The 23,015-nt window shown below is 43.5% G+C and overlaps 1 protein-coding gene across 3 annotated transcripts in view; it reads left to right on the top strand.

Annotated features, from left to right (window-relative positions):
* DLEC1 (DLEC1 cilia and flagella associated protein) overlaps positions 1-23,015 on the top strand; it is a 71,949-nt gene that overhangs the window by 24,654 nt on the left and 24,280 nt on the right. For 2 of the 3 annotated variants that reach the window (XM_045003472.1, XM_045003471.1), the window contains exons 14-23: positions 5,562-5,754; positions 7,133-7,191; positions 8,832-9,003; positions 9,437-9,530; positions 9,793-9,923; positions 15,182-15,340; positions 17,635-17,774; positions 18,007-18,160; positions 21,525-21,635; positions 22,729-22,859. In XM_045003472.1, coding sequence (XP_044859407.1) covers positions 5,562-5,754; positions 7,133-7,191; positions 8,832-9,003; positions 9,437-9,530; positions 9,793-9,923; positions 15,182-15,340; positions 17,635-17,774; positions 18,007-18,160; positions 21,525-21,635; positions 22,729-22,859 — 1,344 coding nt within the window. The remainder of the gene's footprint in view (positions 1-5,561; positions 5,755-7,132; positions 7,192-8,831; positions 9,004-9,436; positions 9,531-9,792; positions 9,924-15,181; positions 15,341-17,634; positions 17,775-18,006; positions 18,161-21,524; positions 21,636-22,728; positions 22,860-23,015) is intronic. The other variant, XM_045003473.1, reaches the window with a different exon arrangement.

Raw genomic sequence — 23,015 nt, 5'->3', positions numbered from 1 at the left:
ATGTGTTACACTATTCTGTTAGATTGTGACCAGGGCTGGCTCTACCATTTTTGCCACCCCAAGCAAAAAAAAAGCCACTTGGACTGCCGCCCAAACTAACGAAGCAAAAAAGAAAAAAAGCCGCCCGGACTGTGCCGCCCCAAGAATGGACAGAATGCCGCCCCTTAGCATGTGCCGCCCCAGGCACGTGCTTCCTCTGCTGGTGCCTGGAGCCGGCCCTGATTGTGACAGCAAGAATCCCCCGGGTTGGGAAATATTCATGCAATTAATCAGCAATATGGATAAATGTTATTCTTGTTTTCAATAGCAGCCATGGGCACAATATACATATATCAGAGTGCTAAAGGCAGCCACAGATCACACTCATGACTGAATGGCTGATCTGCTGCCATATTTTGATATATTGCCAGCTCTTTATACTATATCCCCCCAGTCCCAGAAGATTTGTAAATGGAGGAGTTGGGGACAAAATGTCCCTAGTGGGAACACCTACATCCTAATAGATTAAATTACAAACTCTGTTTGGGATATGGACCACATCTTAAAGTGCATTTATATTGTGCCTAGTACAGTGGGACCCTGATCCTGATTGGGACCACTGGGCATTGAATTAACACTAATAATAATAGTAAGTGGAATATCTCTGATAGCTGAAGTTAGGGGTTTGCAGATAACCAAAGTGTCAATGGGCTAGATACTTACCTTGATTACATTAACGTAAATCCTTAATGACTATTGACTTTACTGGAGTGCAGACAAAATGAAAAGTGACAGAGAATTGTGTCTGGATTTATAAACGACAGGTCAGATTCTCAACTAGGGTAAATTGGCAGAGGTCCATTGCTATTGTGATTCCTGCCTGTTGAGGATCCAGCATCATATTTTCTATACATTTTAATTGCATTGGCACGGTCACTGCACTTTTATTGGAAATCATTTGTATGAAACAAACTCACATACAATGCAGTAGTAAACAGGTGACTATCAAGAATAGTTTTATAGTTTCTGTCATACCAGGCAGTATAAAAATTGCACTTGTTCTTTTAGTTTCACCTCATTTGCACTCAGAAATTAAAATATCAGCTTCCTGCCATACTTATTGTGTAGTGTGAGGTTTTAGATGTCACAGTGAAATGGATTTTAAAGCCTATTAAACTATACAAAATTCCCCATAAAGCAACTCAGTTAAGCAAACATTCTTATTGACTGCATTCAAGTTAAGTGGGATGATTGGCTAACAATGCATAGTCATTTACTTAAATGTCGAGAGTCTAAGCCTGACCTCATTTTACAACTAAATATAGAAACCTACCTACATGATAGCTAGCAGTACAGTCCAAACCCACTGAAGTCAATGGGAGTGTTTCCATTGATTTCAGTGGGCTTTGGATGAAATTCCAGAAAGGGAAAAGTTTAATGTCAGCAAAGGCTATTTCTGTCACCTAAATGTAGGGTGACGAGATGTCCCGATTTTATAGGGACAGTCCCGATTTTTGGGTCTTTTTCTTATATAGGCTCCTATTACCCCACCACCCCCGTCCTGATTCACACTTGCTGTCTGGTCACCCTACCTAAATGCTGCACTACATTATAGGTTAAGGAGGCTAGAATCATAGAAATGTAGGGGTGGGAGGGATCTTCAAATGTCATTTAATCCATCCTCCTGTGCTGGGGTAGGACTAAGTATACTTAGACCACCCCTAGTAAGTATTTTTCTAACCTGTTCTTAAAAGCCTCCAATGATGGGGAGTCCACAACCTCCCTTATTAACCTATTCTAGCACTTAACTATTCTTATAGTTAGAAAGTTTTTCCTAATATCTAACCTAAATCTCCCTTGCAGCAGATTAAGGTCATTACTTCTTGTTCTACCTTCAATGTACATGGAGAACTATTGATCACAGTCCTCTTTATAACAGCCCTTAACATATCTGAAGACTTATCAGGTCCCTTCTCAGTTTTCTTTTCTCAAGACTCAACATGGCCAGTTTTTTAACATTTCTTCATAGGTCAAGTTTTCTAAACCTTTTATGATTTTTGTTGCTGTCTTCTGGTCTCTCTCCAGTTTGTCCACATCTTGTGCTAATAGTTCTTCCATACATATGTAGTTTATCATGGCTGCCTTGTATTTTAATACTGTAACAATCCTCCTACACTACTATATCAATTTTGTGACTAGTAGAGATTTTCTTACAATCTTTAAGGAAAAGGATATTGTGGACTGTGGTACACCTCTACCCTGATATAACGCTGTCCAGTGATGAGCTGCCAAAATATTAACAACAGGTTCCCTCCTCCTCACCCCACGAGGGGGTCATGGCCGCCTCCCCACCCCCCGGGACTCCTGCCCCATCCACCCCCCTTCCCTGTCCCCTGACTACCCCCTGCCGCCCCATCCAGCCCCTCCTCTCATTCTTGATTGACCCCCGGGGACCCCTGCCCCATCCAACCACCCCTTCTCCCTGTCCCCTGACCGCCCCTGGAATCCCTACGCCTGACTGCCCCCCGCCACCTATCCAACCAGTGCTCCTTCCTCACTGCCCCCCCAGGACCCTTGCCCCCATTCAATCCCCCTGTTCCCTGCCCTCTGACCGCCCCACTCCTATCCACCCCCCCACGACCTCCCAAACTCCACTGCCCTCTTCCAACAGCCCCTCTCTGCTCCCTGCCCCCTTACCGCGCTGCTTGGAGCCGCTCGGCCGGGACCAGCACCAGCACTGGCGCCGCGGTGCCTGAGCCGGGCCGGGCCGGAGCCGCAACCGCAGGGACGGGACCAGTATCAGCGCCGCAGGGCCGGAGCCGGGCCGGGACCAGCATCGGCGCCACGGGGCCTCGCCGGAGCCGGGATCAGCACCGGCGCCGCCAGGCTGGGCCAGAGCTGCCGGGCCGGGACCAGTGCCACGGGGCCGGAGCCGGGCCAGGCCAGAGCCGCGGGGCCGGGACCAGCACCGGTGCCGCGGGGGCCAGGCCGGAGCCGTGGGACTGAAGCTGGGGGCACTCGGCTGGGGACAGGACAGGACGGGGCTAGAGGCGCTCGGCTGGGACCGGGCTGGGGCTGCTCGGCTGGGACCAGGAGTCGGGCCAGAGGGAGCCACGGGGCCGGAGCCAGGGGCACTCGGCTGGGACTGGGGGTGCCAGGCTGGAGGGAGCCGCTGGGCTGGAGGGAGCCACTGAGCCGGCCGCACCTCCCCTCCCCCCGCACCCCAGCTTACCTTCGTTTGTGCCTGCTGCTTGTTTTAGGCTTCCTGCGAACATCTGATTTGCGGGAAGCAGGGGAGGGGGAGGAGAAGGGGGGTGGAGCATTCAGGAGAGGACGGGGAAGTGAGCTGGGGCTGGGGCGGAGTGCGGGAGCTTTTGTTAAATAAAGCCCTTATAGAACCGGTTGTCCTGGAACAACCGGTTCTAAAAAGCTCTCTAAATTTAATAACCGGTTCCTGCGAACCGGTGCGAACCGGCTCCAGCTCACCACTGACGCTGTCCTCGGGAGCCAAAAAATCTTACTGCGTTATAGGTGAAACCGCGTTATATCGAACTTGCTTTGATCTGCTGGAGTGCACAGCCTCCCCCACCCGCCGGAGCACTGCTTTACCGCGTTATATCTGAATTTGTGTTATATTGGGTCGCATTATATCTGGGTAGAGGTGTACAATTTTATACTATGATCTTACAGAAAAAAATCTATCTAAATATTTGAGCGTAAGCTTTTGTGGGTTAAAACCCACTTCATCAGATGCATGCAGTGGAGAATACAGTAAGAAGATATATATACACAGTGGTCATGAAAAAATGGGTGTTGCCATACTAACTATAACAAGAGTAATCAGTTAAGGTGGGCTATTATCAGCAGGAGAAAAACAACATTTGTAATGATAATCAGGATGGCCCATTTCCAACAGTTGACAAGAAGGTGTGAGTAACAGTAGGGGAAAAATTAGCATGGGGAAATAGGTTTTACTTTGTGTAATGACCTGTCCAATGTATACCTCCAAGTCAGCGGGACTGCTATGGATACCCGCATGGCCCCACAATATGCCAACATTTTTATGGCAGACTTAGAACAACACTTCCTCAGCTCTCGTTCCCTAATGCCCCTACTCTACTTGAGCTACATTGATGACATCTTCATCATCTGAACCCATGGAAAAGAAGCCATTGAGGAATTCCACCAGGATTTCAACTATTTCCATCCCACCTTCAACCTCAGCCTGGACCAGTCCACACAAAAAAAATCCACTTCCTGGACACTACAGTGCTAATAAGTGATGGTCACATAAACACCACCCTATACTGGAAACCTACGGAACATTATACTTACCTACAGGCCTCCAGCTTTAATCCAGACCACACCACACAATCCATTGTCTACAACCAAGCTCTAAGATACAGCAGCATTTGCTCCAACCTCTCAGACACAGACAAACACCTACAAGATCTCTATCTAGCATTCTTACAGCTACAATACCAACCTGCTGAAGTGAAGAAACAGATTGACAGAGCCTGAAGAATACCCAGAAGTCACCTACTACAGGACAGGCCCAACAAAGAAAGTAACAGAACGCCACTATCTATCACCTTCAGCCCCCAACTAAAACCTCTCCAGTGCATCATCAAGTATTTGCAACCTTTCCTGAAGGACGATCCCTCACTCTCACAGATCTTGGGAGACAGACCTGTCCTCACTTACAGATAGCCCCCGAACCTGAAGCAAATACTTACCAGCAACCACACACCATACAACAAAAACAGTAACCCAGGAACCTGTCCTTGCAACAAAGCCCATTGCCAACTCTGTCCACATATCTATTCAGGGGACACCATCATAGGACCTAATCACATCAGTCACACTATCAGAGGCTCGTTCACCTGCACATCTACCAATGTGATATATGCCATCATGTGCTAGCAATGCCCGTCTGCCATGTACATTGGCCAAACTGGACAGTCTCTACGCAAAAGAATAAATGGACACAAATCAGAATTATAACATCCAAAAACCAGTTGGAGAACACTTCAGCCTCCCTGGTCACTCAATTACAGACCTCAAAGTCGCAATACTCCAACAAAAAAAACTTCAAAAACAGAAACTGCAGAATTGGAATTAATTTGCAAACTGGACACCATTAAATGAGGTTTGAATAAAGACTGGGAGTGGACGGGTCATTACACAAAGTAAAACCTATTTCCCCGTGCTAATTTTTCCCCCAACTATTACTCACACCTTCTTATCAACTGTTGGAAATGGGCTATCCTGATTATCACTTCAAACGTTGCTTTTCTCCCGCTGATAATAGCCCACTTTAATTGATTACTCTCATTAGAGTTAGTATGGCAACACCCATGCCCGCTGTGTATATATATCTTCCTACTGTATTTTCCAGTGCATGCATCTGATGAAGTGGGTTTTAGCCCACGAAAGCTTATGCTCAAATAAATGTGTTAGTCTCTAAGGGCCACAAGTACTCCTCATTCTTTTTGCTGATACAGACTAACACAGGTTTCAGAGTGGTAGCCATCTAAATATTTGGTATTACAGTCTTTTTCTGTTTATTAATCTATTTCCAGTCATGTGGAACTTCCTTTCTACTGGCAGATAATGAAGCCTAATCTGCAACCATTAATGCCTGACGAAACTGGGGACCTTGCAAAGGTCAAGTACCACCTAGATGTAGAGTCAGCTTTCTCTCTAACTCCTAACCTGGGAATTCTGCAGCCCCACACTGATCACGAGTTTACTCTCACTTATGCTCCTCAGGAGGTACGGATCAAGATTTCTTATTTCCTATAAATTCCAGCTGTGTATTTTTATGCAAGTCATAAAACCCTTGCTGTAGAGCTTTTTGAATTAAGTTTAATCAACTGTTGTGATGCTGTGACACACAATATTAAAAATCTATGGCGTTATTAAAGAAAAATATATTTTGGTTGCAAAATATTGAGCCTGATTCTGATCTCAATTTTATACTGATTCAGCATCATTAACTTCATTTACGGTGGCATCAGAGCAGAATTGGCTTAGTGTGTTTAAAAAGACTTGAATCAAACAGATTACAGAGTTCAGAGTTGGGGGTACTCCGATACTATAGTGATTAGGATCACATAACTGCCTAAACAGGAGTGGAATTTATTGTGGTTTAAGAAAGATCTTAATACAGGTTAATAGAAACTGAATTAATAGTGTTTCATAGTGACACATATTACATTATTCAGATTACTGGTATTTATAAATAAGTGAGCTCTTTGTAACACATTACAGCATTACGGTCCAACTCTATGTCATTCCTTCACACTATTAGCAGAAAGGAGGAGCCATCTTCAAGCTTAATATTGCCAACAGGTACAACAGTGCTTCTTTTTCAAGCACAGTTTGGGGTTTGATGACCTCTGAATTTTGATATTAGTGGGATGGATAGACAAAATAGACAAAGATAACTTCAGCTGTTAAGGCATTAAAGTAATTTGATTCTTGATTTAGGGAAATCTTGCAGATATTTGTCTACAGTATGTAATATACCAGGGCAAATTATAAGATATGTTAAGGAAAAAGTCTGAATTACAGTAGAACTTCAGAGTTACGATCACCAAAGTTACAAACTGACTGGTCAACCACACACACCTCATTTGGAACCAGAAGTATGCAATCAGGCAGCAGCAGAAACCAAAAAAAAAAAAAAAAAGCAAATACTGTCCAGTACTGTGTTAAATGTAAACTACTAAAAAATAAAGGGAAAGTTAAAAAAAAAAAGATTTGACCAGGTAAGGAAACTTTCTGTGCTTGTTTCATTTAAATTAAGATGGTTAAAAGCAGCATTTTTCTTCTACATAGTAAAGTTTCAAAGCTCTACTAAGTCAATGTTTTGAGGTAAACTTTTGAAAGAACAACCATAACGTTTTGTTCAGAGTTACGAACATTTCAGAAATACGAACAACCTCCATTCCCAACCTGTTCCTAACTCTGAGGCTCTACTTTAATGAGTATTTTTCTTGTAACCATGCAATATAGTTGTATTCCTTTACCTTTTAATTATAGATTATTTTGCATCCATTTTTCCCCATTTTAAATGTTCTTGATTTTGGGGGAGGGGGAGATGGATACCTCAGCATAACTGATTTATGTCGTGTCCTCTTTCATATAGCTGAAAGATTATCACAGTGTGATTCAAATTGTGCTGAGGGACATCCCAGAGCCACCTAGGTAAGCTGAAAAGCAATAGTGACATGCAACAGACATATAATAGTGTAACTAAATTATTAGTGTTAAGTTTATCGGTGGTGGTTTATTTCTCTAGTGATTGTAATGCTTGTGAAAGGTCCTGGATTGACAATGCTAAATAATTTATCCACAGAATAGATAGCAGTACAGACAGCATCATTGCAAGCTTTCCCACATGCTTTAGTACTTCCCAGAGGGACCACCTATGTGGGCAAGAGGTAATTCCGTCTCCATGCCCATTCATTCCGTGGCCTTTCTGATGAGACTACCAGCAAGTTTGCCAATTATTGCCAATTGTCATTGTGGTCTTTGTGGTATAGATACCTGCCACTAGAAATTGAACTGGGATGACTATACTCATTTCATATAGACCAGGGGTACGCAACCTATGGCACGTGTGCCAAAGGCGGCATGCGAGCTGATTTTCAGTGGCACTCACACTGCCCCAGTCCTGGCCACCGGTCCAGGGGGCTCTGCATTTTAATTTAATTTTAAATGAAGCTTCTTAAACATTTTAAAAACCTTATTTACTTTACATACAACAATTGTTTAGTTATCTATTATAGACTTATAGAAAGAGACCTTCTAAAAACGTTAACATGTATAATTGGCACGCGAAACCTTAAATTAGAGTGAATGAATGAAGACTCGGCACACCACTTCTGAAAGGTTGCCAACCCCTGATATAGACCAGTGAACAGCCACCAGATATTTACAGTTTTCATGCACTAACCAGGATTGAATTCAGACCTACAGCCAAGAGGCTTTAACTGCCACCGCCATCTTTGTATTTATTCAGACTACTTACTTTATTGATTAATCACTTTAGGATTGCATATTACATTATTTCTTGCTAATGATTTACTAAACAACAAGCCAAGTTTGAACTTTCTAGCTTCACCCTTTTCTGAATTATCTATTTGCAAAGATGCCCATCAGAATATATGGGGAAGAACGATTATATTTTCCACATTTGCATAATTCAAAAAAAGATCAGCCAAAAAATATTCATTGCCAGGGTTGAGGCCTATCATGGAAAACTTCCTTTCAAACACAGTTTGTTTGAGAAGGTTATGAGCAATTGCAAAAAAGGCCTGTTATGGGAATTGGTAGTAGTAAAGTTTAGCTGTAGTGCACACTGTGCTCACCCATCAATAACACTCTATTTGTACTGCGCTTTTCATCAATACAGCTCAAAGTGCTTTACAAACATTAATTCTCACAACATCTCTATAAGGAAGATAACGTTGTTATCATGATTATTAGCTAAGGCACAAAAAGTTAAGGCCCAAAATTCCAGAAGTGGCCTGTAATTTTAGATGCTTTAAATCTTAAGTGTCCAGTTTTAGACACCTGATGTTCAGAGGTGGTGAGCACCTTCAGCTTCATCGGAAGTCAATGGGAGCTAGGAGTGCTCAATACTCCCAGTGTCCTACTATAACCACTAGATACTCTGGATCTGATTCGCCTCTCATTCCAGTTTTACTTCATGGCTTTAATAAAGTTACAGCTGATTCACACCAGTGTAAGTTAAAGGCAAATCAAACCCCCTATATCACACTAGATCAGATCATATATAAATGCAAAATCTGCTCAGTAATTTTGATGATTTCCTCATACAGCTCAGAAAAGCAGGTGATGCTAGGAAATTCAGAATCCAAAACAGATGATGTGATTGCACTGGAAATAGAAGTTAAAAGTTCAACAGAACCATTTCAACTCCTTTTGGAACCATATGTCATTATCATCCCTGGAGAAAACTTTATTGGCGTAAATGTAAAAAAAGCATTTAAGGTTTGTTTACTTCTAACTTTATATTGTTGTTCAATGCATGTAACTAGGCACAATGGATGTTCCTGGAGCACATATATTGCTATATTGTAACATTAGCTTTGGATATCCTCACTTTTCTGGGTTTAACTTGAACCCTCAATGTTTTATGTTTTTTGTTTGTTCTTGGTTCATTTCAGGGTAGGTGCTCAGGTACTATGGTGATACAGGCCACACAAGTAACTAGATAGACCTGTTAGATCCTAAAACTGATGTTAGCATGTTTATAGTAGATAGGTTTTGACATGAGTTCACTGTTGAAGATAAAATTGAAACAGTGCAAACACTGAAATACCTTGTTTCTAAGGCAGCACAATTGACAACATATTGGCATTTTGCAGACTTCCGTGAAAGCTTAGAGTGCATTATTTAGCTCATTAATTTTTCAATTGTTTAGATGTGGAATAACAGCAAATCATCCATCAAATATACATGGGGGAAAATCAGTGCACGTGATATAGTTGAAGTTGAACCTCATACTGGAGTGTTAGGTAAAGTTTCTGTGCTTTGTAATTAATTATTAGTAGAATATTTAAATTGTTGAGTGTTACATTAAGAAAGAAATGGTAGAGTGTGATGTTGTCAACATATGTGTGTGAAATAAGGGCCTGATCTAAAGCAGATGGAAGTCAATGGGAGTCTTCCCATTGACTTCTAATGGCTTTGGGGATTTAGCCATGTGTGTTTGTGTTTTAAAGGGGGGAGGAGGGGAAAGATGATGATTATGAAGAAACTGATTTTTTTCTTTTCTAGATGCCAGTGAATTCTGTGAATTTGAATTGAATTTTACTGGAGGCAAACCTGGATATGCCAGCCATAACCTGCACTGTAAAATCGAACACTCTGTGGAGCCAGTTGTGCTGCATGTGGAGGCTGCTTTTAAGGTGAAAACAAATACAACTTTTCAGGAGAATGGGCTGGCTGAGGGAGCTGCTAGTGATGGGATATAATGATATATGTGTATATATATAGCCTTTCACCTTTTGGGTGTCTGACGTTTGGTACTATCTAATGGCTGGTGGGTGGCCTATGTGAAATGAGTTGGTGGTCTCAGTCCAATACCTAGAAGAAATCTCTTATTTCATCACTAGTTAGCACTCTATGGTTCACTAGGTGTACATAAACTAGAGGGCTGCATACTTTGTTGCTTCTATAGGCTGAGCTCATTGCACACGTCGGGGCTCCTTGCATTCCCCCATTCCTCACCACAAGGTCCCTTTATGCTACCCTACCTTCCTCCTCTATTTCAGGGACTTCCTCACCTACACCATGCCAGGGGTTCTGTTTGCACCCTATCCTGTTTCCTCCATTCCAGTGTCTCCCCTTCTCCCTCCCCATTACAGAGGCTCGGTATGCCCCTTCATTCCCTACTCTGCCACATTCCAGAGTATGTGTGTCCTCTATTCCTCCCTCCCCCTATACCAGTCCCCCATTCTCCCCTTGTGATGTCAGGAGCTCTTGTGCTCCCTGTTCCAGGGTCGCCAGTGCCATAGGATCTGTGTGTGACAGGTTCTCCCCGGGTGCCCCCTGGAACTGGGTACTACTGAGCCCCCTGACCCACCAGCCTGGGCTCCCTCTCACACTGTATTGCTGTGACAAGCTACAAAGCCCTTCAGCCTGCACTTTCACCAGCATACAAACAGGTAGGGACACACCCAGCTGCAGTTACAAGCATGGTCTCTGACCAGCCCCTGCATGGGAAGGCTACTCAGGCACACACCCCATCTGAAGTATAAACCCAAAATTATACCGTCTTGCATTGCACAGGGACCTGTACAGCATAAGCTCATAAAATTCGCCCCCTCCCTCAGTGTGGAGAGGAATATGCAACAGCTTTTGTTATGTTATGATTCCCACACACTTCACTCCATCTCACTGGTTTAGATAAAGCAAAAACAAGTTCATTAACTACAAAAGATAGGTTTTAAGTGATAGCAAACAGATCAAATCAGATTACCTAGCAAATAAACAAAACCACAAACTAAACTTAATGTATTAAATGGATTAGATATGAATAGCAGATTCTCACCCTAACAGATGATACAAGCAGGCTGTAGTTTAAGGGGTAAGCGGCACTTTCCTTACAGCTTGGAATCCCCAGGTGTTTCATTCACAGGCTAAAAATCCCTTTAGCCTGGGTCCAGCACTTCTCCCAGTTCAGTCTTTATTCCTCAGGTCTTTTCAGTTGTCGTCTTGTGTGGGGAGCGAAGAACACCAGATGATGTCACTACTGCCTTTTGCATATGGTGGGAACCCTTTGTTCCCAAAGCTTGGTTCCCAGACTGGTCTGTGGAAAAATACTGACATCCCAAGATGGAGTCTAGAGACATGTGGTCTCATCACATGCCCTTGTACAGTCATAGCAGCCATCGCTCACAGCCTGTTTGGAGCGTTCACAGGAAGGCTCACCAGGTGGGGGATAAGCTTCTCCTAAGGCCTATTGTTTTTTCCTAATGGCACGTTGCTCTGAATTGGCCCTTCCAATGTATCAAAAAATGATACATGCATACAAATAGGATAATCATGTTCAGCAAATCATAACTTCCAATGACATCTCACATAACCCATCTTGCATAAAATGCATCATCATTAGGCCATAATCATATAATAATATCACTGTGAAGAATATGGGTGCAGTGTCACACTGTGTGTTTGTGTACCTACCCCTGTCTTCTCATGCCAGTACCTCTGTATCCTTCCCGCCATGCCAAGATTCCTGCATTTGTCTCCCCTCCCCATGCTAGGGGCTGTGTGAATGCCCCCCATTTCCTCCCACTGGAAGCTAAGTCATTCAGCATTTTACACTGTATTGGGTCAATAAACAGAACTGAAATGGGAGGTAGTGGTATGCTGGAAGGTGTTAATGGTTGCCATCAACCAGTTCTTCCATCTGTCTTTGAGACAGTTACAGATGTGGCTAAAGCTGCTGTTCCGCTAACCAGATGGCAGGGGCTTCATGTGTCCCCCTTTTCCTTCTTCCAGTTTTCACCAGAGTCAATAGGTTTCTGCCTATTGCCGCATAAAACATTTCTGGACATTTTGGAATTGATTAGGTGTTACTGTGTTTCATACACACAAACAGATAAATGCCATCAAGTTGAGTGTAAGCCAGATTTATGTGGCACTGTCTATGCAAGCAGACAAACTCCTTTCAACCTTGTTCTGAGGGAACAAGGACCCAGGGTTGATACTCTTATGAATAATTAGTAATTTTTCTAGGGTGTAGGCAGTGTGCTGAGATAGTCCTAGGGTTGAAGTACAAGGCTAGATTTTCAAGGGGATAACGTTTTTAAAGGGCCTGCTTCCTTTTTGTGCAGAGTTTGTACCCCTCAAATAAACAGTAAAGATAAATCTGAGTAATCCAGTTTATGCCCAAATTAGATAAGTAGAGCACTTTTGAGTTTTGAGTGCAGTTTGTGCCTGCATGTACAAGTGTGCACCGGGGCTCAACCCTCTCCGGGGCAGTGGGGAGCCACACTGGCTCACTACACACCTTTGGTTCTGGGGAGTTAGTCCGGCCAGGGGGTCTCCCTCAGTAGCCCTTGCTGTAGTTGGCCAAAATGCGGTTAGCCCGGCCCTGGCTCAGGGCGGGGCAACACCGCTAAGTCTGGGTTTGGGCCCTCAGTCAGGGCTGAGCAATAGTAGTACACGGGATTAAGCCCCGGCCCTAGGTTGGGGCGGGGCAACAAACGCTGAGTCAGGGGGCTCAGGCCCTCAGGCAGGGCTGAGCAGTAACAACAGTATTAAGCCCAGGCCCTAGATCAGGGCGGGGCAACAAATGCTGAGTCAGGGGGCAGGGCTGAGCAGTGACAACAGTATTAAGCCTAGGCCCTAGATCAGGGCGGGGCAACAAACGCTGAGTCAGGGGGCAGGGCTGAGCAGTAACCACAGGCCCCAGCCTCCTCAGGCCAGGGAGAGGGGGAGTCTGCCACCCAGGAGTTGGGTGGCAGGGAGGACGCAGGCCTTCCCACTTCACTGCGTCCCAGCCCGGGGCCCTAGCAGCGGCCAAAGATACGCTGCTTAGTCAGTGGGGATCCTGGCCGCAACACACTGACATAGGCTCTGGCAGTGCTGCAGCCAGACTGGGGTCAGCTTTCCCCAGGCTACTTCCACACTCCCCCTCGGGCTGTACCTGGGTCCTGGTGTTGGCCTCTGGGGGGTCCAGGAGCATGGGTTCTTCGGGGCGGGGCTGATCGGCAGGTCCGGCAACTCCTCCAGATAGCGGGCACAGGGCCGGGCCGGCAACTCCTCCGGATAGCGGGCACAGGGCCGGGCCGGCAGCTCCTCCGGATAGCGGGCGCAGGGCTGGTCCGGCCAGGCCAAGCTGGGCGGCCGACTTGGGCCACGGGGGTTTCCCAGTTGCAGGCTCCGCTAGGGACGTCTGCTCTCTCCAGCGGCTGGGCTCCTACTGAGCTCCGAGGGCCGGCCTTTATAGTTCCGGGTCGCTGCCTGACCCTCTGAGGGGCAGGCTCAGAGCTCCCTAGCTCCACCCACTCCGGCCTCTGGATGGGCTCTTCCCCCTCCGGGCGGTGGGGAGCCACACGGCCTCACTACACTGCAGTTCATTTTTGCAGGTCCAGATTTTGTGGTTGTAAATTGCTGCTACAGACAAGTAGGCTGGGACTTCTAGAAGTCTGGGCCACACTGTAGGGAAAATACAGGTTAAGGTAGTATTGCCAGGCTTCCTCAGCTGCTCCCTGTGTTGTATATGTTCTTTGCAGAAAGGACCTAATCTAAAACCCACTGAAGTAAATGGAAAGACTCCCATTGACTTTAGTGGGCTTTGGATCAGGCCTCAAAAGAGGATTTCAGTCTTTAGGGTTATCAGAAGCCTTTTCAGGAATACTAAATTCACATAAAAGTACTGACATGAATGTGACACTTTGGGGGGGTTCACCCAGAGAGTAACGATTCTGTCACCACCTGTCCTGTAACCCTAAGTGCTTCTGTACTGTGCAGTTTTGGCTGACAGCCCTAACACCAGCAGCATGCTCACTGCAGAATGGCCTCATCCTGGTTACTTCTTGCAGGATAACACCAACAGCTCTTCCAGTCCCGAGTCTCCCCAAAACCATCTTACCTGCAGTATCCAATACCTCTCACTGGATACTGACAGAGGTTATGATGTTTGCTGCCTCCAAAGAGACAGAACAAGCATCATCCTGTTAGTTTAGCTGAGGACTGCACCCTTCAGTTAAATATACAGCACTGAGATGGATTGTTTATTAAAAAGAACATATTTAAATGATTATAAGTAAGAACAGAAGGCACAGATATGGTTACAAAACACACTTTCTAGTGACTAAAACTTAACTGCAGCAAGTTACAATTTTGTCTAAGCAGGTTTCTCACCAACAGTCATTTCCAGCTACTCTTGGTTTTTAGGCCAAGAGGATCCACTCTTCATGAGCTCAAAAGGTGTGGCTTCCCCTTTGTCTGCCAGGTGACAGATGCCAAGCTGGCACTCTCTTTCTGCTTGTATTTACCAAAGTCTACTGTCACTCTTTCAAGAGCCAGGAAGGCTGCATCATAATCATTAAGTTGTCTGCCTGCCTCCCATGCATTTAGCTTGATGGCTTTGTTTATCTTATATGTGGATGTAATATTCATTGTCTTCTGAGGTATTACCTGGCTCAATTTACACTGGAGACACAGGAAAAGAGGCTAAACACATTCCTTTTTCTAGGACAGGACAGGCTTATGCACTGTTTGCAAAATACCCTTTAAGAACATATTTTCAGCACACATTTATAATTCTTTATACATCACCCGTACATTCATCATTCAATAGTATTAATGACCAGCATGTTATTGGTTTGCATACCTTACATGACACCTTTTAGATACAGTGTTTGGGAGGAATGTGTTTGTAGCAGGCTGGAGGTGAGTTATGGTATGGGGTGCCCTCTGCCAGTTAGCATTGAGGGACTCCCGGGCCACAATGAAATCTCAGTGCAGTGAGATATTTTAATCAGAAGAAGGATATTTTCTTGGTGATTTTATGATCTCTTCTGTATTAGAAACTGAACCTTTGCTTTCTGTTCTAAGTTAATGTAAACACAAATCTTAGCTAATGTATGCTTTTTAATCAGACAACTTCGGTATTGATATCCATTTTAATGTATATTTCTTGATGTCCTAGGGTCCAGCTCTCTCTATCAATGTTCCATCACTCCATTTAGGTTTAATTAAATTGGGAGAAAATGTGTTAAGTACCTTTGAGATTCAAAACCTAAGTCAATTGCCAGCATGGTGGAGAATGCAAGAAAGTCAAGCTTGCTTAGCTGAAAGGAACGAAGATGTAAGTCATTCCAAGAGGTTCTTTATAAGACTGGTAATATAGTTCTGTACAACCCTGCCCAGAGCCAGCTACACTATCTTCTTTCTCATTTGTGTCTCAGTTCTCGGGGAACTAAATTTCATCCCTCAAATCAGAAAAGTAATTTCAGTTTTCTTATGATGATGAACAAACTGATTTTTGCACATCAAGAAAGTACAGCACAAGTTTTATTAAATGCAATAATGTTTAGCCATTTTTCTTTGTTTCTATTTATAATGTGCCTAGCACAGATTCCCTGCTGGCCTAATTCTGTGATATGGTGAGCATGTTCTCAGGGGTAGTGAATGACCTTTACTCCCACTGCTGTTAATAGGAGCCTCCTGGGAGGATATCAGCACCTTGCAGGATTGGGTCTTATGGTTATTAAACAATACATTTGAAAAAGTGCAAATTTGTCACAAAAACAACTATAAAACTTCATGCCCAATAAAATATCAAAAATATTGTTTATGATCACCTAGAATGTTATGTGTCAAATATATTTCATCCATATTCTTGACCCCATTGTTTGTCTAGGAAATCTGTCTTCTTAGATCAGGGGTTCTCAAACTGGGGACCCTCAGGGGGTCGCGAGCTGTCAGCCTCCACCCCAAACCCCGCTTTTCCTCCAGCATTTATAATGGTGTTAAATATATAAAAAATGTTTTTAATGTAGGGGGGGATCGCACTCAGACACTTGCTATGTGAAAGGGGTCACCAGTACAAAAGTTTGAGAACCACTATCTTAGATGGTATCTATTGGACAAAAACTGGCTTAGACATGGTTTAAAATGATGGTCACGCTAATGTTCTTGTATACCTGTCCCCAGTGCCAGATTTATCTGCCCTGCTCCACAGAATATTTTTGGCACTGTTAATCTTGGTACATTCATAGCTGATATGAACAGGGAGCTATTATGAACAGGAAGGTGTATGTCTGCCAGCCTCACTGAAAACCAGATTTGGTCCCATGTTCTTTCAAGGGAAAGATCTGCTGGACATAGTGATTCATGCCACTGTTATACTCTGCCTGGAATACATATTAAATCTCTTTGGAGATTGATGCTGGAAATTTGTTAAGCAAGTTGGTCCTTTGTAATCTGAGGGTATGTCTACACTATCCACCGAATTGGCAGGTAGTGATCGATCTATTGGGGATCAATTTATCGCGTCTAGTGTAGATGCGATAAAATCAATCCCCGATCGCTTTGTCGTCGACTCTGGAACTCTACCGTGCACAAGAGGCGGAAGTGGAGTCGACGGGGGAATGGCAGCGGTCGACTCGCCGCCGTCCTCATGGCCAGGTAAATCAACCTAAGATACGCCAACTTCAGCTACGCTATTTGCATAGCTGAAGTTGTGTATCTTAGGTCAACTCATCCCCTTAGTGTAGATCTAGCCTGAGTTGGCTGCCCATGAGTTTCTGGATTAAGATGATGATTAAGATTGTCTTTGACCTATAAAGGCCTGGAACTTACTTATTTGATAGATCATGTCTCTCTTCATACTATACAGTTGCAGTTAAAGTCAGCAGAAGCAAGATGAAGGTTTCGTGGTTTAAAAGAGAAGGGGCTGCTGGCGGGATGTTTCCCAGGAGGGCCAGTTTGCTTTGGAACACACTCCCACTTTGGTCTGTGATAGCCAGAATATGTTGACCTTCAGAGCATGCTACAAATCCAGGATTTTGGGGATAGGGAGGCTAGTGGCTGAGGGTTGACTCTGAGGAGCATAGGGAGCTGTATCAGATATCTGATTATTGCTAGCATATGGTGGAGTTTGTGGCTGGATTTGTCATGCTTTGGGTTTTAAAATAAATGTCTAGGGCACCTAGAATCTGGGATAGATGCTTTTTATTTTTATATAAAGAATCATTGTAGATCCATATCTCTAAAACATAAAAGGCAAAATTCTGCCCTTAGAGTTGTTCATGGAATTCCTACAGTAGTCAGTAGAAGTTGGACATGATTGTTGGCCAAAATGTGGTCTAAAGACATTTTGTAACCACAGCTTTCTTGGACAGAATGAGTCAGTCTAGCAGAACTAAAAGAGGGACCCTATCTAGTTAATTAAAAGGTACTTCTTACCTCTAACAGTGGAAGATCCACAATATCATGTGCTGTATTCTCATTCTCCTGATTGATATCCTGAGTACTTCAGTGTGGGTCTTTATCTGCATGATATGCAAAGAGCTTACCAAACTGAGAACTTGGGTTCAGCATTTTACACTGCCTAGCAAGGTTTTGAGCGACATTCACATTTATTTCTCTATCCCCTAGGCATCCCCATTCACGATTCAGCCATCTGATGGAGAATTACCTCCTTTGGGCAAATGCAGTGTGTCAGTTCTGTTCAGGTCCTTGCTATGTCAACGTCTCCAGACAGTATTAGAGCTAGATGTCGAAAATGGAGAAGGAAGGTGAGGAAAAAATGGAAGTTTTCCTCTAAGCCATGTTTTAGTCTTTATATTTTTGTCTTCTGAAACGGTCAATGATCCACACCCGCAGCATTCAGAATTGTATAATATATCAATAAGCTGCTCAGTTACGCATATTGCTAAGGTAACACTACCCTCATGCTTCCCAGAATGTCTGTGTAAATTCACTAATTATGCAACTGTAAAACTGGGCCATTTGTGTGTCTGTTTCCAGTCATCTTCCTGTTTTTGTTGAAGTTCAGACCCCCCAAGCATGTCTGATGTCTAGTCACTTGGAGTTCAGTGAAATTTATATTGGAGTTCCAGCACAAGCAACCGTCAAACTCTTTAACCAGACACTGCTGCCAGCAAAATACTTTTGGGAAGAGGTAAGTGACTTTCTAGTGTGACAGTTAGCAGTGACACAAGATAGGGGCTGAGCTCTGTAGTTGCTATCACAATACAAATAATAAAAAATAATAAGATAACTTCTGAGATGTGTCCTCTGTGTAGTGACCCCTTGATTGGGTCATCAGCAGGAAATAAACCTGGGAACTCTTGTGCTAAGGCAGCAGTACTCGACCAGGGGTCTGTGGCCACCTGGTGGTCCGTGAGCCCTTTAAGGGGGGCCACGTGGCCCCGCAGCTGAAATCCGGTGCCCCAAGCCGCGTGTGGGTCTGAAGCTGGGAGCGGTCGGGGCTGAAGCTGGCATCCCCCCTCCCCAGCCAAGAGTGGCATGGGGCTGTCCCCTGCCTGCACCCTGATACTTTCCTGCCCGCATGTAGCCCCTAGCTGCCCCCTCCCTGCACCCTGAGCCACACCCCGCACTGCACGTAGCCCATAGCTGCCCCCTGCCTGCACCCTGAGCCACACCCCTCACTGCACACAGCCCCTAGCTACCCCCTCCCTGCACCCTGAGCCACACCCCGCACTGCACGTAGCCCCTAGCTGCCCCCTCCCTGCACCCTGAGCCACACCCCGCACTGCACGTAGCCCCTAGCTGCCCCCTGCCTGCACCCTGAGCGGATTTCAAGCTTTTTGAGCTGAGTCTCCCCTTTGAGTTATATTTTTTGGTTGTGGCCCCACAGGCCAGACAGGCTGGGTGGCTTGCTGAGGTGAGTCAGGGGGTGGAGGTGGCACTTCCTCCTTGGACCCCGCTGTGTGGAGATGGCCCGAGCCCCGCCAGCCCTTACCTCCCAAAATAGAAGTCAAACTACGCCCCAGGGTCCCCTCCCAGCCCCGCTGGGCCCTGGAGTTTTTATAGCATGTTGAAGGGGGCCTCAGCAAGAAAAGGGCTGAGAACCCTTGCTCTAAAGCACAGTCCTTTTCCCTTCAGCTAAAGGACTAAGGCCTGGTCTACACTGGGGCGGGGGGGGAATCGATCTAAGTTATGCAACTTCAGCTACGTGAATAACGTAGCTGAAGTCGACATACTTAGACCTACTCACTGTGGTGTCTTCACTGTGGTGAGTCGACTGCTGCCGCTCCCCCGTCGATTCTGCCTGTGCCTCTCGCGGCGGCGAAGTACCGGAGTTGACGGGAGAGCGCTCGGGGGTCGATTTATTGCGACTAGACTAGATGTGATAAATCGACCACCGCTGGATCAATTGCTGCCCGCCGATCCGGCAGGTAGTGTAAACATACCCTAACTCTATTAACTGGGAGCAGTAGATATATCTTATTCACTATGTTGACTAGCTACTTGAGAAGGGACAGGACACACTTAGCCACTGTGTTACACAAAGTATTGTGCTGTGTCAGGAATTCCATTGATTTATTGGAGTTAATTTATGATTCTGTGATTATATTATGAGGTAACTGAGAAATCCCTCATTCTGGGCCTTTATACCACATTTGGGCTTTGGAGGCAGACTTGTGTGAGAAAAATGTACATATAATAATTATTACTATTAGGGCTGTCAAGCGACTAAAAAATGTAATTGTGATTAATCACGTGATTACAAAAATTAATCGTGATTAATTGCATTGTTAGAGAATAATAGAATAGCATTCATTTAAATATTTTTGGATGTTTTCTACATTTTCAAATATATTGATTTCAATTACCACAGAGAATACAAAGTGTACAGTGCTCACTTTATTATTATTTTGATTACAAATATTTGCACAGTACAAAAGAAACAAAAGAAATAGTTTCAATTTACCTAATACAAATAATGTAGTGCAATCTCTTTATCATGGAAGCTGAACTTACAAATGTAGAATTATGTACAAAAAATAATTGCACTCAAAAATAAAACAATGTAAAACATTAGAGCCTACAAGTCCACTTAGTCCTATTCTTGTTAAGCCAGTCGCTCAGACAAACAGGTTTGTTTACATTTTCAGGAGATAATGCTGCCCGGTTCTTGTTTCCAATGTCACCTGAAAGTGACAACAGCTGTTTGCATGGCACTGTTTGTAGCCGGCGTTGCAAGATTCATATGTCCCTTCATGCTTCAACCACCCTTCCAGAGGACATGTGTCCATGCTAATGATGGGTTCTACTCGATAACAATCCAAAGCAATGCAGACTGATGCATATTCATTGTCACCATTTGAGTCAGATGCCACTAGCAGAAGGTTGATTTTCTTTTTTGGTGGTTCAGTTCTGTAGTTTCCACATCAGAGTGTTGCTATTTTAAGACTTCTGAAAGCATGCTCCACACCGCATCCCTCTTCAGATTCTTAAACCTTGGGTTGAGTGCTGTAGCTATCTTTAGAAATCTCACATTGGTACCTTCTTTGCATTTTGTCAAATCTGCAGTGAAAGTGTTCTTAAAATGAACAATGTGCTGAGTCATCATCCAAGATTGCTATAACATGAAATATATGGCAGAATGTGGGTAAAACAGAGCAAGAGACATTCAATTCTCCTCCAAGGAGTTCAGTCACAAATTTGCATTTTTTTTAAAACGAATGTCATCAGCATGGAAGCATGTCCTCTGGACTGGTGACCGAAGAATGAAGAGGCATACAAATGTTTAGCATATCTGGCATGTAAATACTTTGCAATGCCATGCAAATGCCTGTTCTCACTTTCAGGTGACATTGTAAATAAGAAGTGTGAAACATTATGTCCCGTAAATGTAAACAAACTTGTTTGTCTTAGCGATTGGCTGAACAAGAAGTAGGACTGAGTGGACTTGTAGGCTTTAAAGTTTTACATTGTTTGTTGTTTGAGTGTAGTTATGTAACAAAAAATCTTTATTTGTAACTTGCACCTTCACGATAAAGAGATTGCACTTCAGTACTTGTATGAGGTGAATTGAAAAATACTATCTATCATTTTTACAGTGCAAATATTTGTAATAAAAATAATATAAAGTGAGCTCTGTACACTTTGCATTCTGTGTTGTAATTGAAATCAACATATTTGAAAATGTAGAAATATATCCAAAAATATTTAATACATTTCAATTGGTATTCTATAGTTTAAAAGTGCGATTAATTGTGATAAAAATTTTTAATCACGATTACTTTTTTTGAGTTAGTTGCATGAGTTAACTGTGATTAATTGGCAGCCCTAATTTACTATTAAGAAAAGAGTATCTAAGTAATTGAACATAGTGGAATTAAAGGGCATGTGAAGTGTGTCCCGACTCTACATATCAGATCTGTTGTTTTCCTGAAACACATAGATTCTATGTATTGCTTCATCCTGACAATCATTTCCAATCTGGAGGTGAATTTTGAATGGAGTAGATTTCATCACAGTTAACTGAATGTTCAAGTGTTTATCCTACTTGATAGCTTATTGGAAGTCAGTCAGCTTTCTGCTCTGCCACTGTCTCCCCAAGAGGTGGCACTTTGGGCTCACATGAAGAAAAAGAATTGTGTATAGAGCTAACAGCTAATATTATGGTAAGTTTAAAAACTGATCTAATTTCAATAGCACAGAGAACACTCGGATTCTTATTTCAAGTACATGTGGCAAAAACAGCACTTGCAAGTACAGTACAATGCAGTTGTGCATAGAATCTGTCTCAAACTGCTTTATAGACTAACATGATTGAAGACAGACGATATTTAAATTATATGCACCTTAAATCGACTTTGTAGTCTGCTTGCTTGCTTCTTTAATTTTTTTTCTACTATGCCCTTTTCTTTACACTTAATGATTAATGCTGCTTTTGTAATATATTTTTGACCTTTTATTCTTAAAACACATATTAAATTGATTAAATTTTACTTTATGGTCCTGAAAACATCTCATCTTCCTTACATTAATTCCCACCATTCTTCTCTCTCATTCTAAGGCCTGCTTACACCTAAATCTTTGGTCAACCTACCTCATTTCTCAGGGGTGTGAAAAATTCACACCTCCGAGAGATATAGTTGTCATCCTAAACCCTGGTATAGACACCATTAGGTTGACAGAAAATTTCTTCTGTCGACCTACCTACTACCTCTCATCCTCTTGAGAGAAATGGAAAACCCCCTTCCGTCACTGTAGCAAGTGTCTACACTATGGTGCTACAGCTGTGCAGCTGCAGTGCCATAACTATGCCACTGTAGCATCTGTAGTGTAGACATATCCTAATTCTTCCTTACCTGGAAAAACTTAAAGGAGGGAAGTCAGAATTAATGTGTTCAGACAACGAGATCCATTTCCACAAGCAGGCCAGCACTGAAAAGACAGGCTTCTACCAGAAAATGTGGCAAAAATCAGGAATGGTGCATTTTTAGGTTTACATTATTTGATGTTGACACAAAACATACAGTAACATCAGCAAATTTTTAATTTGGTACCTACTACCAAACAAATCTGATGCAATGGTGTGGTAGGAAATCCATGTGAAGCAACCTGTAAGACTTCTCAGTCTTCCCCTGCAATTCTGTTTTTTTTAATCCAGTAAGATTTGTACCTGTTTTACTAATACATTTTTTGATTATGACATCTGTCGTCTGTATCTTTGACTTCATTTACAAAGAAGATGTGACTTTCTCCTATTAGGATGAGCTGAACGACCTTACCCTCTGCTGTAGCATAGAAGATATGATTGAACCTCTTTTTCTGGGCATTTCTGGCCACGTAAAGGGACTACATGTTACATACTTGATACCTTGTGACAGTAAAGTTACCAGGTAAATGAAGGCGTTAGAAAATAATCACCCAGACTTGTGTGTTGGTTTTTAACATCTAATACACTGTAATAGTCCATCTATATTCTAATCCAATATCTTTGCTTTCTCTGCTTGGAGTGAAAGAATTAGCCCTCTTGCTGCCAGCCAAGGGATGGG

This window comes from Mauremys mutica, chromosome 2 (genome assembly GCF_020497125.1).
Source record: "Mauremys mutica isolate MM-2020 ecotype Southern chromosome 2, ASM2049712v1, whole genome shotgun sequence".
Taxonomy (NCBI): Eukaryota; Metazoa; Chordata; order Testudines; family Geoemydidae; genus Mauremys; species Mauremys mutica.
This window is presented reverse-complemented; position numbering and strand designations above follow the sequence as displayed.